Source organism: Hemitrygon akajei, chromosome 7 (assembly GCF_048418815.1).
Source record: "Hemitrygon akajei chromosome 7, sHemAka1.3, whole genome shotgun sequence".
Taxonomy (NCBI): Eukaryota; Metazoa; Chordata; class Chondrichthyes; order Myliobatiformes; family Dasyatidae; genus Hemitrygon; species Hemitrygon akajei.
The window spans coordinates 23482042-23497454 of NC_133130.1; the positions used below are offsets into that span (position 1 = coordinate 23482042).

The window sequence follows — 15413 nt, forward strand, 5'->3', positions numbered from 1 at the left end:
TATTTGCTCTACATCTGTTCCATCAAACCTTATCATATATGAAAACTACAATATACACACTCATGCACAATATAAAATATATAACATACATAATATACATCCCTCAACCATCAATGAACTGGATTGGATAACTTCACTCACCCCAACAATGAACTGATTCCACAAACTATAGACTCACATTGCAACTCTACAACTCGGGTTTTCAATATTTATTGCCTTTTTTTTTGTTAATAATATTTTGTTTTTTTCCTTTGGGTATTTGCACAATAGATTGTCTTTTGCGCATTGGTTGTTTCTCTTTTTTTGTGTTCAGTTTTTCATTGACTCTGTTGTGTTTCTTTATATTTACTGTGAATGCCAACAAGAACATTAATCTCCCGGCTAGTATATGGTGAAATGTACAACATGTATGTTGATAAAAACTTTGACGAAAACTACAGAAATCAGTCAGGTCAGCAGGAAAGATCACTGGTTTCAGTCTAGTATCACTGTAGGGCTTGTAAGTGCCCAGGAAAAGTTATTGTGCACACAGCACATGCAGCAAACTGCCCTATCCCCTCTGGTAAGCATCATGGGGCAAAGTGACAAAGCAGAGCATCTTAAAAGTTTCTTCTCCCAAGCAGTTAATCTGATCAACCATTCTAGTTAGTGGCCCACCCCCATCTCCTTCTGTCTATTACCCCGTCAATGTACAGCACCGTAAACCCTTTAAACCACTTGTTATATCTCCGTTCACATTCTGAATACATGCTGGTATTTATGTATTTATGCACAATTTATTCCATATATAACGAAATAGTTTGATACTAACAAATTATCACTGAATCTAAGTAAAACTACATTCATAATATTTGAAAACCGTGAACTAAACTCAGATAGTAAACTTAGAATAAATTATGTTGAAATTGATAAGGTATCTGAAACAAAATTTTTAGGAGTGGTATTAGATAATAAATTAAGCTGGAAACCACATATAAATTATATCAAAGCAAAAATGTCAAAATCTATTGCAATACTGTACAAAATGCAAGATTTCTTAAATCAGGAATCTTTGTACTGTATACATTATACTGTTCACTTATAGTCCCATACATGACTTACTATGTAGAGGTACGGGGAAATCATACAAAGCAAATACAAACTCAATTTTTCTACTCCAAAAGAAAGTCATATGAACTGTAAGTAAGACAAGTTATTATGAGCCAACCAATTCACTATTTATTCAACTAAACACTTTAAAATTCAGAGATTTTGTAGATTTTAAAATAATACAAATCATGTATAAGGTAAAAAAAATGGACAGTTACCACAAAGTATGCAAAGGTTGTTTAAAATGAGAGAAAGTCAACATGATTGAGAGGAACATGTATATTTCACAAACAAAGGATAAGAACAAATGTAAAAAATCATTGTATTTCAGTCGGGGGGGGGGGAATCTATGGAACAGTTGTAAGAATTTAAAAACATGCACCACACTTAAGTTTAAAAAATTATTTAAAAATAATTTAATGAACAAATATAAAGTACATGATTTTAAATGAATGGGAGTAATGTAAATAAATGATATTTGGAATTGGGTTTTGTGTTAAAAGATTATGAAATATTTTGTTTTGATGTGATGATTGACGCCAAATATGTTGTTGTATAAGTAAGAGGGGTGGGCGTAATAAGCTGTAGCTTCAGCCTACACCCTTTTGTTCTGTTTTAAAGAATATCTTTTTTTGTGTTGTAATTTTGTCTTATGAAATCATTGTTGAAAATGATGCTTTTTGTTGTGTTTGTACTGACGGAAATAAAATTTCATTCATTCATTCATTCGTATCTGTACTTCAACCTCCAACTTTATTTTCAATACAGTTCTTATTTCTTAAAATTGTTGAACGTTCTTGTTCCTTGTCACGCCAACACACCACAGTAAGTTCCTAATACATGTAAATGTATATGGGGAATAAAAATTGAGCCAATAATAATTTTTAAAGGCATCAATTAGGCATTCTCGCGGCCTCTTGTTCTTGAGAAAATAAAGTGCAGACTGTTCTGACTTTCAGGATGGCAGTAGTTTCGCAGTTTTGGCTCCTTTCTTTCTACCAGCATCAATGGCTGCAGTGGGCCAGGCGGAAGAGTTCACCTTTTCACCTGAGGTCAAACTTCCTTGCTCCTTCAGTGGGGGAAACAGAGTCTTAGCAGATTAGAAAGGGCAACAGAGGCCGAAAGTCTGGCCAGATGGGAAAGCCATAACGTGGGCCAAGAGCTAGAAGCTGCCTTCTGTACTGTAATGCCTCTGAAATCCAACATGGAAATCGCAACAATGGTTCTGAAATCAATTCCGGCAGGATGATCAGATCTATGGGATCACCAGTCATAGATTGCTAGGTATGGAATACATAGAGCATGAAAACAGGCCCTTCAGCCCAACTGGTCTATGCTGAGCAAGCTAGTCCCATTTGCCAGCACTTGGCCCCTCCCTATCCATGTACCTCTCCAGATGTGTTTTAAATGTTGTTAATGTATCTGTCTCAACTACTTCCTCTGGCAGTTCTTCCATATACCAACCTTTTTAATAACATTAACCAAGGGGTCCGTGGACCCCGGGTTGTGAACTCCTCCTGCTCTAGGTTAAAAAAGTTACCCTTCAGGTTTCTATTAGATCTCCCCCCCCCCAACCCCACCACCCTGACATAAACCTATATCCTCTGGTTCGATTCCCTTACCCTAGGACAGGGGAGTCAAACTCATTTTAGGTCACGGGCCCGCGGGCCTTGAGTTTGACATATATGCCCTAGGACAAAGACTGTATGCATTCACCAGGTCTGTGCCTCTCACGATTTTATGCACATGGAATGAAAACAGAAACTGCTGTAAACACTCAGCAGGTCAGAGAGCATCTGTGGAAAAGGGGAACAGTTAATTTTCATCTCACTTTCCACATAGCTTTCTTCCAGTGACTTGGCCTCCACAGCTGTCTGTGGCAATGAATTCCACAGATTCACCACCCTCGGCCTAAAGAAATTCCCCCTCATCTCTGTTCTAAAGGGGCATCCTTTCATTCTGAGACCATGCCCTCTGGTCCTAGACACCCCACTACAGAAAACAACCTCTCCACGTCCACTCTATCCAGGCCTTCCAGCATTCGAGAGAATATTTCAGGTTTCTTTGTACTGTCAGACAACATTAGGAATCTATTACACAAAGAGCCATAATCTTACTTAACTACCCCACGTGAAGCCAGGAACCTTCAACCCAACTCGTTTATGCTGACCAAGTTGTCTTCTTGCATTAGTCCCATTCCCCCATACTTGGCCAATTTCTCTCTAAACTTTATTTCAATCCATCAGAAGAATTCCTTTTGTTCCACCCATCGTCCTTCTCCACCTTCCCTGCTGCCTACACTAACTTGTTTTTCACCTTCCCAGTTCTTTAGAAGGCAATGCCTCAAGAAGGCGGACATACTCACCATCTGGGACATACCATCTTCTCATCGCTACCATCAAGGTGGAGGTACAGGAGCCTGAGGACACATTCTCAATGTTTTAGGAACAGCTTCTTCCCCTCCCCCATCAATTTCTCAACATGAACCTGTGAACACTACCCCAATATTTTGTAGTCAGAAGAGATACTGCAGATGCTGGAAATCTAGAGCAATATACACAATATACTGGAGGAGCTCAACAGGTGAGACAGCATCTATAGAGGGGAGTAAACAGCCATTGCTTCGCGCCAAAACCCTTCATCAGGACTCACGTCGACTGTTTACTCCCCTCCATAGATGCTGCCTGACTTGCTGAGCTCCTCCAGCACATTGTGTGTGTCACCTCAGTATTTTGCTTTCTTGTACTTTACAGCACGGTAACAGGCCCTTCCAGTCCAACGAGCCCATGGCACCCAATCACACTAGTGTGACCAATTAACCTACTAACTAGTACGTCTTTGGAATGTGGGAGGAAACTGGAGCACATGGAAGAAACCCACGCAGTCATGGGGAGAACATATATACCCCTTCTCGACAGTGGTAGGAAATAAGCCTGGATCACTGGCACTGCAAAGCGTTATGCTAACTACTACGTGACTGTGCCACGTTGGGTTTAGTCCTTTTGCACAATTTTTTAAAGTGTAACTTATTATATTTTTCATACAGCTGGAATTTCTGGGACATGTACTGAGGAAAGAGAAGCTTGAACACCTTGCTGTGACGGGAAGAATTGTCAGTGCATGACATTCATGAGTTACGTAAAGGGATGGACAGGCAAAAGTTTTGAAGAATTTATTGGAACTTCTCACATGAAAAACAGATGAAAGACTGTGCTCACCCAGGTCATACAAGGTAGCATGTAATGATGATGATGATTGTATTTTTATATTGTATTTATTGTAGCTTACAGTAATTTTTTTTGTATTGCTCTGAACTGCCATTGCAAACTGCAAATTTCATGACAGATGTAAGTGGTAATAATCCTGATTTGGAGTTTGATGAGGGATCCTGGACATGAAATATCAACCATTTAAGCACTAGATCCTTTTCATTAACCGTCTCTATTTCCACAAATTCTGCCCAACTTGCTGAAGGTTTCCAGCATTTTGTTTTCATCTCATTTTAGTGCAAAATGAGCCAGAATTTGCAAGCACACAGTGGGATGTCAGGATGACACCACACAGCCCCTCAAGACTCTTCTGCCATTCAATATGGCCAAGGCCAACCCAACCTTTCACTCCACCCTGGCCATTGTTGTCATCTCGACAAGGGGCGAGGAGCCTTCCCTAGTTCTGACAATCTTGCACTTGAAACTCTAGATGTTTCTCTTTCCACAGTTGCTGCCTCAGTGTTCTGTTCAAGGACATCTTCAGGGAGTGATGCCGGAACAAGGTGGCATCCATCATTAAGGACAACTCCCCCCCCCCCCGCCAGGACATGTCCTCTTCTCATTTGGTACAGGAGCCTGATGGCACACACTCAACAAAATCAGGAATAGCTTCTTCCGCTCTGCCATCTGATTTCTGAATGGACATTGAACCCACTGCTTTTTAATTTTTATTTTTGCACTACTTATTTAACTACTTAATATATATATGTGTACCTACTTACTGTAATTCAGTTTTCCTATTATCGTGTATTGCATTGTACTGCTTCCGCAAGACGACATATTTTTTGACATATGCCAGTGATGTTAAACCTGACTCTGATCCTTCTACCTCTCCCCCCTAATGTGGGGAATCTATTCTATTCGATGTCCCATCTTCTCAGGCCACAGATAGTTGTGTTGGATTGGGAATGGGACAGTGAGTTAAAAGAGCAGGAAGAAAGGACCTTATAAGACCAGAAGACAAAGGAGCTGTATTTGGCTATTCAGTCCATCTGGTCTGCCCTGTCATTTGATCATGGCTGATTTATTTTCCCTCTCAACCCCATTGTCCTGCCATGTAATTGCTGACATCGTAACCCAGCAATAGCAGCTCACGTTGAGGATGGCCCAGTCCAAACGCGGAAGCTGGCAGCAAACGAGGCCTCTTAGCTCCACCTGATCTATCCTGGTCAAGAATGGGACTTAGGTCACTCGCACCTCCCAGTTCTTGGTTTGCAACCCTGCTGGTTACTATCCTTTAACTGCTCAACTCTTAGATGTAGTAAGGATTTTGGCTTCCAGTACACTTACAGACAGTGAGCTTGAGATGAGTCAAGTGAAAATCCACACTAATCCCTCTACCAATTAACATGCATCTCCGCTCTTTATTTATTGACATCCCTGACAGGGGCACCGAGACCTTTCTGCTTACCCTAATTAGCCTTCTCATAAAAAAATAATTTTCCAGCACTTTACAATGAAAACAGTACTAGTCTAGTTAGTTCTGGCCATATCCACCTCAATCTCCTCTGCACCCACCTCTGGTGTTACCACATCCTGTCAGACAAGTGCAAATAATTGAACAACAGCAACCTACTGCCGGGTGAATTGAACTCAAGAGCAGGCATGAAATGTCCCAGTCCAGCTTCAGAATCATGACTGTACACAGAAACATGGGGTTTAACATTGTTTATTGTGCTGTCAAGAGCAAATGTACACGAAAAAAAATGCCTTACATTTAAAAAAAAGTAAACAAGCAAACTGCAGAACTGCAGTGCACTCCAAGTGCCACATACGCATCTATTTTAGAAATATTTTGCATTATTTTACATTAGCACAACAGTAACCAAAGTACAAGAATGTCAGATACAGGACGTAGTGGGCAGCCATCTTGTTTTTCCCCCTTCTCACCTATTTTTTTAATGTTGAAAACAGCATCTTGTCCTGTATCCTCTCTGTTCCTTTTTTTTCTCACCGGAATACAACCACAATCACAAAATGAAAACAAGCAGTGAACGATATCTGTTTAAAAATAACACTTCTCAATTTAAAAGTCTTTTGGTTGGGAAAGTATAGAGCAATTGGTCTTGACAGAACGTATCTCTTCTGAGCCAAACAGGAACAACCTAATTCCTGTGCACAAGGATTGGGAAGGGTAGGGAGGAGGAGGTGAGCAAGAGGCAGCAGCTAAGGTCTCGGGAAGTAACTCTCTGGGAAAAAAGAAAAAAAAAGCCACATCGATAGGAAAAGCTCGACCCTTAGTTAAACCAGATCACCTTCCTTTTCCTCTCATTCAAATAACGCAAAAAAAAACGTACATCTTGAAATGTTCTAACTTTTCATTAATCTCCAGATTAATAAATTAGGGCAAACAATAAATTAGATTTTTTTTTCAGCCTAAAGTTTAACAAACTCTGAGCCCAAGTATCTACAACAATACTTGGGGATTCTACAATGGAAAAAAAGTACAAATGTCTTCACATTAAAGCAAAATGGGTAATGGATTCCCTCGTGAAAGCACTTTAAAAAAATCATTACACAAAGAGGGGGTAATTAGTACAAAAGTGCCAAGACCTGTCTTTTTTTTAATATATTTAGTAAGAGACTTACTACAAAGAAAAAGTCCAGCTTATCAATGCCAGCATTCCAATAGTTATTTTGCTAATATCTCTTCAGCAACAGGAGGCAGATCATCTTTGTTCTCACTTCTCCCTCCAGCTTTCCAGACATTCTGTCACCGCGATGCCTTTGATGTCACCCGGAGGCTTCCCACGATTACCCATCGTACGAACTGCATGGGAGAGAGCCTACCTCTACCAGCATCCCCACCTACTGACAACTGCATCCGCCCAGTATTGCAGCGCTGTCCTATGGACTCCATCAGGCAGCAACTGATGCCGTGTCAAGGGAAAGTGAGCTAAAGTTTGGTCGGAGAGATCAGCTTTGAGGAGGGGAAAGTGCTGAAGACATATTGGAAGGGAGCTCTTGTGTTTGGAGAATGAGTGGTAGGATGCAGCCTCCAGCTATTTTTGGAAGAGAAGGCAAGTATTTGAGGAGGTATTTCTTTATAGAGAGGGTGGTATACCTGTGCAATTCTTTGCCATAGCCGGATCATTGAGTTTATTTAAAGTGGAGGTTGATAGGTTCTAGATTAGTAAGGGTATCAAAAGTTATGGGGAGAAGATAAGGGACCAGGATTGAGAGGGAAAATAAATCAGCCATGATTGAATGACGGAGCAGACTCAACGGGCCAGATCTCCTAATTCTGCAACCTAAGTCTTATGGTTTTGGCAGGAAGTATGCAAATGAAAACAGGAAACTGAAAAGTGGGGCTGGGAGGCAACAGCTTGACGAAGAATTTGGAAGAAAATGAGGAGGGTCCTTGTGCTAAGGAACAGGAGACGTTGCAGGTTCTGTTTTGAACTGAATGCCTATGACAGCTGTGAAAGGGTGGGGAAGAAAACAGGATGGAAGGGAACCCTTTACCGAGTTAACATTGGGTTTGTGTGGGAAGCAAAAGAGCCAAGAGAGCACAGGTGCTCCAAGTTAGGAGCGTCCATGGAAAAACAGGCAACGCAAAGGAACAGCAACTTCAGGGATCAGCCTGGCATGAGGAACGAGGGAAAGGAACAGTGAAGACACAATACCCGAATGAAGAGATAGCCTGGATCGTATTGACAATGGAAGTCTATCACTGTCTGTTCATTTCCATGGATGCTACCCAACCTGCTGAGTTCCTCCAGCATTCCGTGTGTATTACATTATATATGCTGTTGGGATGCATGGAGTTGATGGAGACAGTTTACTGATGAAAAGACTTCAGGATGGGACAGCTATATTTGATCTTCAAGGTGATCCTGAAACTAGGAGTAGATTCGTCAGGGGAGGCCACCTGTTCACCTGATTCAATCAGACCTCCTGACTGAAGGCCAATTACTTGACAGGTACCTTTTGGATTGAGCACGTTAGTGGAGGATGTGCCTCGGGGAACGTGCAGGTTGCAAGAATTCATCAGGGACAAGGGCTTCAAACGGAGGATGAAAGCATCAAGATATTTTAGATTTGTTCATGACAAATGAGGAAGGATCTGGCAAATAAGGATCCTCGAGGAGGTAGTGACCACAAAACTCCAGAATTCAGATACAGTTTGAGGATGGACCAAAATCACTGATGTCACTGTAAATAGGGGTAAACATAATGATATGGAACTGGAATATTCTAGGTTGGTCTGAGAAGTTATCAGTATGAGAACAGATCAGTTGATCAACAGTGGTTGATACTCAGACAGTTGGTCCATGGGCAGTAATTTATTCCAATAAGAAAGAGGCAGAGTCTGTGACATTATCAAGTCAAGGACAATGTTAAATTGAAAAGTAGGCCATAGAAAGTGATCAGGCCTGGCGGGATCTTTTTTAGTATCCAACAAACTAGCAAAGCTCATTAGATGTAAGGAAATTGATTTTAGAAGGAAAACTTGGATATAATATTAAAACAGTTAAGAGTTTCTATGGATAGATAAATAGGAAGAAGATGGCTAGTATAGGTGTGGGACCTCCTGAGAAGGAGGCTGGTGAATTAATTACAGGAAACAAAAAAATGGCAAGTATGCCAAGACAATTGTTTTGCCTCTGCCATGGCGGATACTGCAAACATTCCCAAGATAACAGATGGGCTACTTTGAAATAACAGGGAGGAACTTGCAAAATTCCCATTGCAAGGGATAAAGTATTAAGGAACATCACTGGCTAAAGCTGGACAAGTCATTGGCACCCAAAGGTTTAAAAAGAAATGACTGCAGGAATAGTGTGCCTATTGGTTGAAGTATATAAAAGTTACTAAATTCCAAATGGGTACCAGAGGATTGAAAATAGCCAATATAACTTCCTTGTTCAAAAACAGGGGGAAGATAGAAGGTGAGGCTAGTCAGATTAACGTCTGCTGTTCCCAACATGAATCAAAGAAGAAATAATGAATTAGGAAAGCTGAATGTATGCAAACATAATCAACATATTTTTATGAATGGCAAATTATGTTTGGCAAATTTACTCAAGTCCTTTGAGGGTGTGACATGGAGAGTTGGCAGGGGGAACATGTAGATGTAGTATATCTAAATTTCCAAAAGTCATTTGACAAATTACCTCACAAGAGAATGGTGCATAAATTAGGAACCCAAGATATTGGAGGAAATGTGTTAGCGTGGAACAAAAACTGACTGTGATAAAGTTATATGTACTTTAACATATATGTAATGTGACATATATGTACTTTGTGAATAAATTGATGTCGAACTTTTCAGTTGAAATAAATGAGTCCTTTTCAGACTGGAGAGATGTAATTAGTGGAGTATTTGAGTGACCAGTTTTTGGCCCACAGTTACTTTCATTAATGACATGGAGGAAGAAATGAAATGTGAGATTTCCATATTTGCAAATGATGTAGATATAGGTGGAGTGGCATTTTGTGATGAGATTACTGTGTTTTTGTAATGGGATAGAGCCAGACTAGGTGAGTGGGTGATAACCTGGCAAATGGAGTTTAATATGGGGCATGTGTGAGGTCATGCATTTCAGTGAAAGGAACCGAAAGACAGATTATTATCTAAACAGAGAGAGACTGCAAACAAATCAACTTCTGAGGGATCTATGTATGTGTTTGTTGTATGAATCACAGTAATCTGGCAGGAAGGCCCAACAAGACTGTCATGAAGGTCAGTGGCTTGAAGCTTATTGTGAAGGGTTGCAGTTTAAGAATTAAGAGATTTTGTTATAATTGTGTTGATGACGCCATACCAGGAATACTATGATCAGTTTTGGTCCCCTTAACAAGAGAAATGTATTAGCAATAGAGGAAGTCCAAAGGAGATTCTCCAGCTTAATTCCTGGGACGAAAGGGTTGTCTTATCAACAGAGGCTAGGCAATTTTGGTTCTGTGTTCCTTGGATTTGAGAAGATTGAAGGGTAACCTTATTCAAATACAAACGGGTTTGTTTAGGTGCTTTCACTAGTGGGAGCATCACAAAGGAACATTGTTAAAAAAACAAGGGGCTAGTCACTTAAAGCTAAGGTGAACAGAAATTCCTTTCCTCGGAGGGTAGTAAGCCTCTGAGATTTTCTGTCTCTGAGAATGATGGAGAAAAGATCATTATTTATGGTGGAGATAGATAAACACGTGCAATAGGGAAGAATTAAGGGTTACGGGGAAGTGGTGCAGAGGAAGAGTTGAGACCAGCGTAGATCGGCCATGATATCATAGTGCAGGCTTGAGGGAACTGGTGGCCGACTCCTGCTCCTGTCTCCTTGTGAGATCTGGGGGAAGAATTAGACCAATCAATGGCAGCAGAAGCATCTGTTGAACTGTCTGGTGGGAGGATGGTGGATGTATGGCCAGGTGGCTGGGTGTTGGGGCATTGCGATTGGAGATGGCAAGTGAAAAGAGGATGACATGAAGATACTGCACGTTGGATATTGGATGAGGGATCTAGGGCAAACTCACAGCAGGGAGCAAGGAAATTAGCACTCACTCAGTGCTGATCTCACAGCCTTGGGCAATCTGATTAACTACATTCATAATTGTTGCCGTTCCCTCCTCAGCCCTCCCAGCCCCACTGCCCTCGCTACAGGGGAGGTGGGTCAGTGGCCCGTGACTAATATTTGCTTCACAGTGGCCATTCTTCACAGGTGCTTGGGTAACGGCCCCTTGAGCCTGAAAAGGCACCATCTGAGAGAACCTGGCTCCCCGATTCCAAGCACGTCCACTGTCCAGTAAAGAAAATGACCAAAGGCAGAAGTCTAGAGGACGGACTCCCCATACTCTGCCTGCCACACAAGCCCTCATGTTCCCCCAACCACTGGGCAACTTGGCCAATTGTATCGCCCCTCCAGCTGGTGCCAAGAGGGAGCAACTCAAGTCCGACCAGGGTACTGAATCAACAACCTTATTGACCTGTGAACTGATCACCCCTCCAGGATGCGCAGCCCTTTACTGAACTAATCCTTCGATGAAGTCAAAGAGTCTGGAGCTTCTTAGGAGGATCCGGAAGACTGACAAACCTCCGCAGAGGAAAACAAAACGGAGAAGCAGAAGTAAAGCACACAGTGTATAATGGGAGATGGCCCAGTGCATTTCATCCCTAACGGATCAGGCAACAGGCTGCACAACTTCATCCACACTGCAACGGCTGGACGTTAAGAAAAAAGCAAAAAGAATAATAAAGACTGGCAAGCACTGCGATTATATTATGGATAACTGCGAGACCTATTGTGCGATCTTTAAAGCCCTTTGTAGGCTGAAATCAGAAAGAGTGAGAATAATGCTGAGGCATCATTAAAAAGGCACAAAATCTTAGGCAAAATGAGATGCTCTTTCCTTCCACGAGTCCTGTGAACCACCAAGCACTAAAATGGAATGCCTGTTAAGCTAATTTTTTTTTTTAAAACTGGATAAAATCTCTCTAGGATATAAATACATTAAACAGGAAAACATAGAAAATTATATATATGTACAAATACTTTTGTTTCAGCATAATATATATTAACATAAATATTCCTATAATGCTAATGTTTCACAAAGCATAATTTCCTTTTTCTCAGTTTCAAAAAAGGTGCTTGAGTAATATATAATTACGAAGCTTCCTTCCACGGAAGCAGTCTCTAATCTGCATACCAGTAAGTACAAAAACCCAGTCTCTTTCCTCTTTCGGTATCGAGCAGGAACTCTGTCCAAACAAAACGTCTTCTATGTTCACCTTCAGAAACTCTTAGGAAGCCGCCAGAGAGGCTGGGAGCTTCATGGGAAAAGCCTGTTGTGGTTGTCCTCATCTCTGGTAGTATCTTTACACGATCCAGTGCTAATATCATACAAAACAAAAAAAAAGGATGTTTAGGCCGCAGCCTCACGGTGTCCTTGGCAACCAACTGGCCATCGAAAAGCAGCACACAGTACACTTTAATATGACTCAGTCGACCCACCCTCAACATCTGCCATGCTCTTATAAACAGTAATAAAAAAAAACTAATTATCTTAAATTTCCATGTGTACAGAAAACATTGCCCTTATGGCAGGCATGGGACTATGTGGATTCTTTTATGTAGTGCGTACTCGTGGCATACTCTAGGACATTCATGTCAAGGGCTCTTTCTCTCTAGTTTCAGTGGGTTAGGCATTGTCGATAACAGATACAGAGAGCGAGGAAACTTAAAAAGAGTCCACAAGCTTGGAAAGTTGCTATTTGGTAGTCAACCAGAAAGGGCTTTCTTTCCACATAATGTCCTTCACCTCTCTACAGCTGTATATTACATGCAGAAAAACCATAGCGTCTGCAACTTTGGTGCTAGAGTGTTCGAGGAAACACTTGGTCAAATATCACAAGGAAAAGCGGGAATGATTTCTTTCTTTCTCTCTCTCTCTCTGGCACACTGCTGGAGCGAAATGGATCCCGTCCCGTTCACGCCTCAGAGTTGTACATGAATTCACAAATCCAATACAGTCCATTAAGCAAGTGCACAATTGTAGCTGTTTTTTTTTTGTAATTTTTTTTTGTGTTTTTTTTTGTAGCGGGTAAAGAAAAAAAGTCTTTCTGTTTAGAGAGGTGCCTCACACCGTCTGATAGAAGCTGTCCGCTTGCAAGTTGTTTTGCTTTGTGTTTGGCATGCTGTAGAAACCACTGTGTCTGGAATCCGGGTCCGCCATTCTCAGCATCCTCTGGGAACTATCTACTTGAACCATGGTTCCTTTCTTACAGTCCACGTACACCAATTGGTTGTTCAGACACGAGGGCTGTTGGGACAAACAGAATTGATTCCATAAACTTAATGCCCACAACAGTGCTCTGTTTGCCATGCTGCTGTTTCTCGTGACGTGTAGGTGCTGTTGGAAGGGCAGCAATGGTTGCCTCTCCCGTCTGTGCTCTGACAGCAGAAGCAGTCCAAAAGGGATTCACCGGGCTAATTCCTGGCATGAGTGAGTGGGAGTCACAGAGTCATACAGCATGGAAACAGGCCCTTTGGCCCATCTGGTCTATGCTGACCAACATTCCCACCTAAGCTGTTCCCATTTGCCCATATTTGGTCCATAACCCTCCAAGCCTTAACTGTTCACGTGCCTTTTACATATTGTTCATGCATCTCCCTCAACCACTTTGCCTGGCGACTCATTCCATATTCAGACCACACTCCAGGTGAAAAAGTTGCCCCCCAGGTTCCTATTAAATCTCTTCCCGCTCACCCTAAATCTATGCATATCCCAGCTCTGGGACAAAAACCTTGAACATTCACCCTCTGTAAGATGACTACTGGTTCTCCTTCTTTCCAATGAATAAAGCCCCTGCAAGCTCAAACCTCTCTCCATAACTCAGTGCCTCTAATCCCAGCAATCTCCTTGTAAGTCTCTCCTGCACTGTCACCAGCATCAGTGTGACCAAAACAGAACACAACATTCCAAATGAGGTCTCACCGTCACCTTCAACCGCAAGACAACATCCCGGCGTTTACGCTCAGGCCCCTAACTGCTGAAGGCCAGCGTACCAAAATTTCACCACTCTGTCTACCAGGGAACCTGTACTTGTGCACCTGGGTTCTAAAACACTCTCCAAAGCCACATGGTTCACTGTGTAGGTCCAAGCCTCATTTAGAATCACGGAGTCAAAGAACACTACAGCATAGAAACACGCTCCCTGGCCCATCTAGTCCATGCCAACTGATCTTCTGCCATTCACCTGTACCCACACCATAGGTGTGCGTGCCTCTCTTCTTTATTTACCGATCCAAACTTCTCTTAAATGTTACAAATGCACTCTCATCCAACAGTTTTGTCGGCAGCTCGTTCCACACTCACACCTCCCTCTGGTGAAGATGTTTTTCCTCAGGTTCCTTGTAAATATGTCATCTTTCACATTAAACCGATGACCTCTGGTTCTTGTCTCACCCAACCTGAGGGGAAAAAGGCTGTATGCATTCACTCTAACCATACCCCTTACAATTCTGTATACCTCTAGAAAATCTTTCCTCATTCTCCTGTGCCAAAGTCCCAACACATTCAACTGTTCCTCATAGTTCAGGTCCTCACATCCCAACAACATCTATGTAATTCTTCTCTGTACCTTTTGTATTTGCCAAATGCAACATCTCAGACCTATCCAAATCAAATACCACCTGCCATACCTTGACCCACTTACTCGGCTAAACGAAGTCTCTCTACAACACAACTTAGTTTAGTGTCCTCTGCAAATGTTCTAACCATGCCTTGTATGTTCATATCATTGATATAGATGACAAAGAGTTGTCCTTCCACCAGCAAAAGAAACTGAATCTATATTCTTTGGAGAATGAGTGGTGATCTTCATGAAATAGAAAAGGAGATAACAAATTAGATACTAGGATATTTCCAGTGGAGAGAGAAAGCTAAACGCGTGTGTCTAGTTACTAGATTAGTGGGTGGTCATTTAAAGCTCGAGGTGTGTGGAAACTTCTTCCTTCAGATGGTGGTGATCATGGAGTTCTCTGGCCCAGCAGATATTCAAAGCTGGGTCACCGGGGGTATTTAAAGGGAAAGTAGATCAATTTTGGAAGATTGGAGAATGCAGGGCCTCTGACAACTGAGGTCTAATGTAGATCAGCCATGATCATATTGAATTGCAGGGCAGATTTGAGAGTTGTGGACACATGCAGCCCCCGCCCCCCCCCCCCCCCCCAATGGAGTCTGTCTATACTTCACACTGCCTCAGTAAAGCAGCCAGCATAATGAAAGAACTCCCCCCCCCCCACCACCACTACCCATAACATTCTCTGTTCTCCCCCTTCCATCAGGCAAAAGACACAAAAGCCTGAAAGCACTGCTTCTACAACACTGTTAAATAGTTCCCCGGTACCATAAGTTGGGCTCTTGACCTCACAGTTATGATCTTGCACCTTAAAGTTTGCCTGCACAGCCCTTTCTCTGTTCTGCACTGTTATTATTTTACCTTGTACTCACTTAATGCAGTGTGTAATGAAGTGATCTGTATGAACAATGTGTGCAAGACAAGCTCTTCACAGAACCTCGGTATATGTGACAACAATAAACCAACTCCAGAAGAACTAC

At 41.9% G+C, this 15413-nt stretch overlaps 1 protein-coding gene across 3 annotated transcripts in view; it reads right to left on the minus strand.

The window, feature by feature from the left end:
• Nucleotides 1-6011: 6011 nt before the first annotated feature.
• Nucleotides 6012-15413, minus strand: part of crim1 (cysteine rich transmembrane BMP regulator 1 (chordin-like)) — a 262049-nt gene continuing 252647 nt past the window's right edge. For 2 of the 3 annotated variants that reach the window (XM_073050510.1, XM_073050509.1), the window contains 2 exons: nucleotides 12936-13112; nucleotides 6012-12183 (listed from right to left, as the gene is read on the minus strand). In XM_073050510.1, the coding sequence (XP_072906611.1) occupies nucleotides 12169-12183; nucleotides 12936-13112 (192 nt within the window). In that variant the 3' untranslated portion in view covers nucleotides 6012-12168. The remainder of the gene's footprint in view (nucleotides 12184-12935; nucleotides 13113-15413) is intronic. The other variant, XM_073050511.1, reaches the window with a different exon arrangement.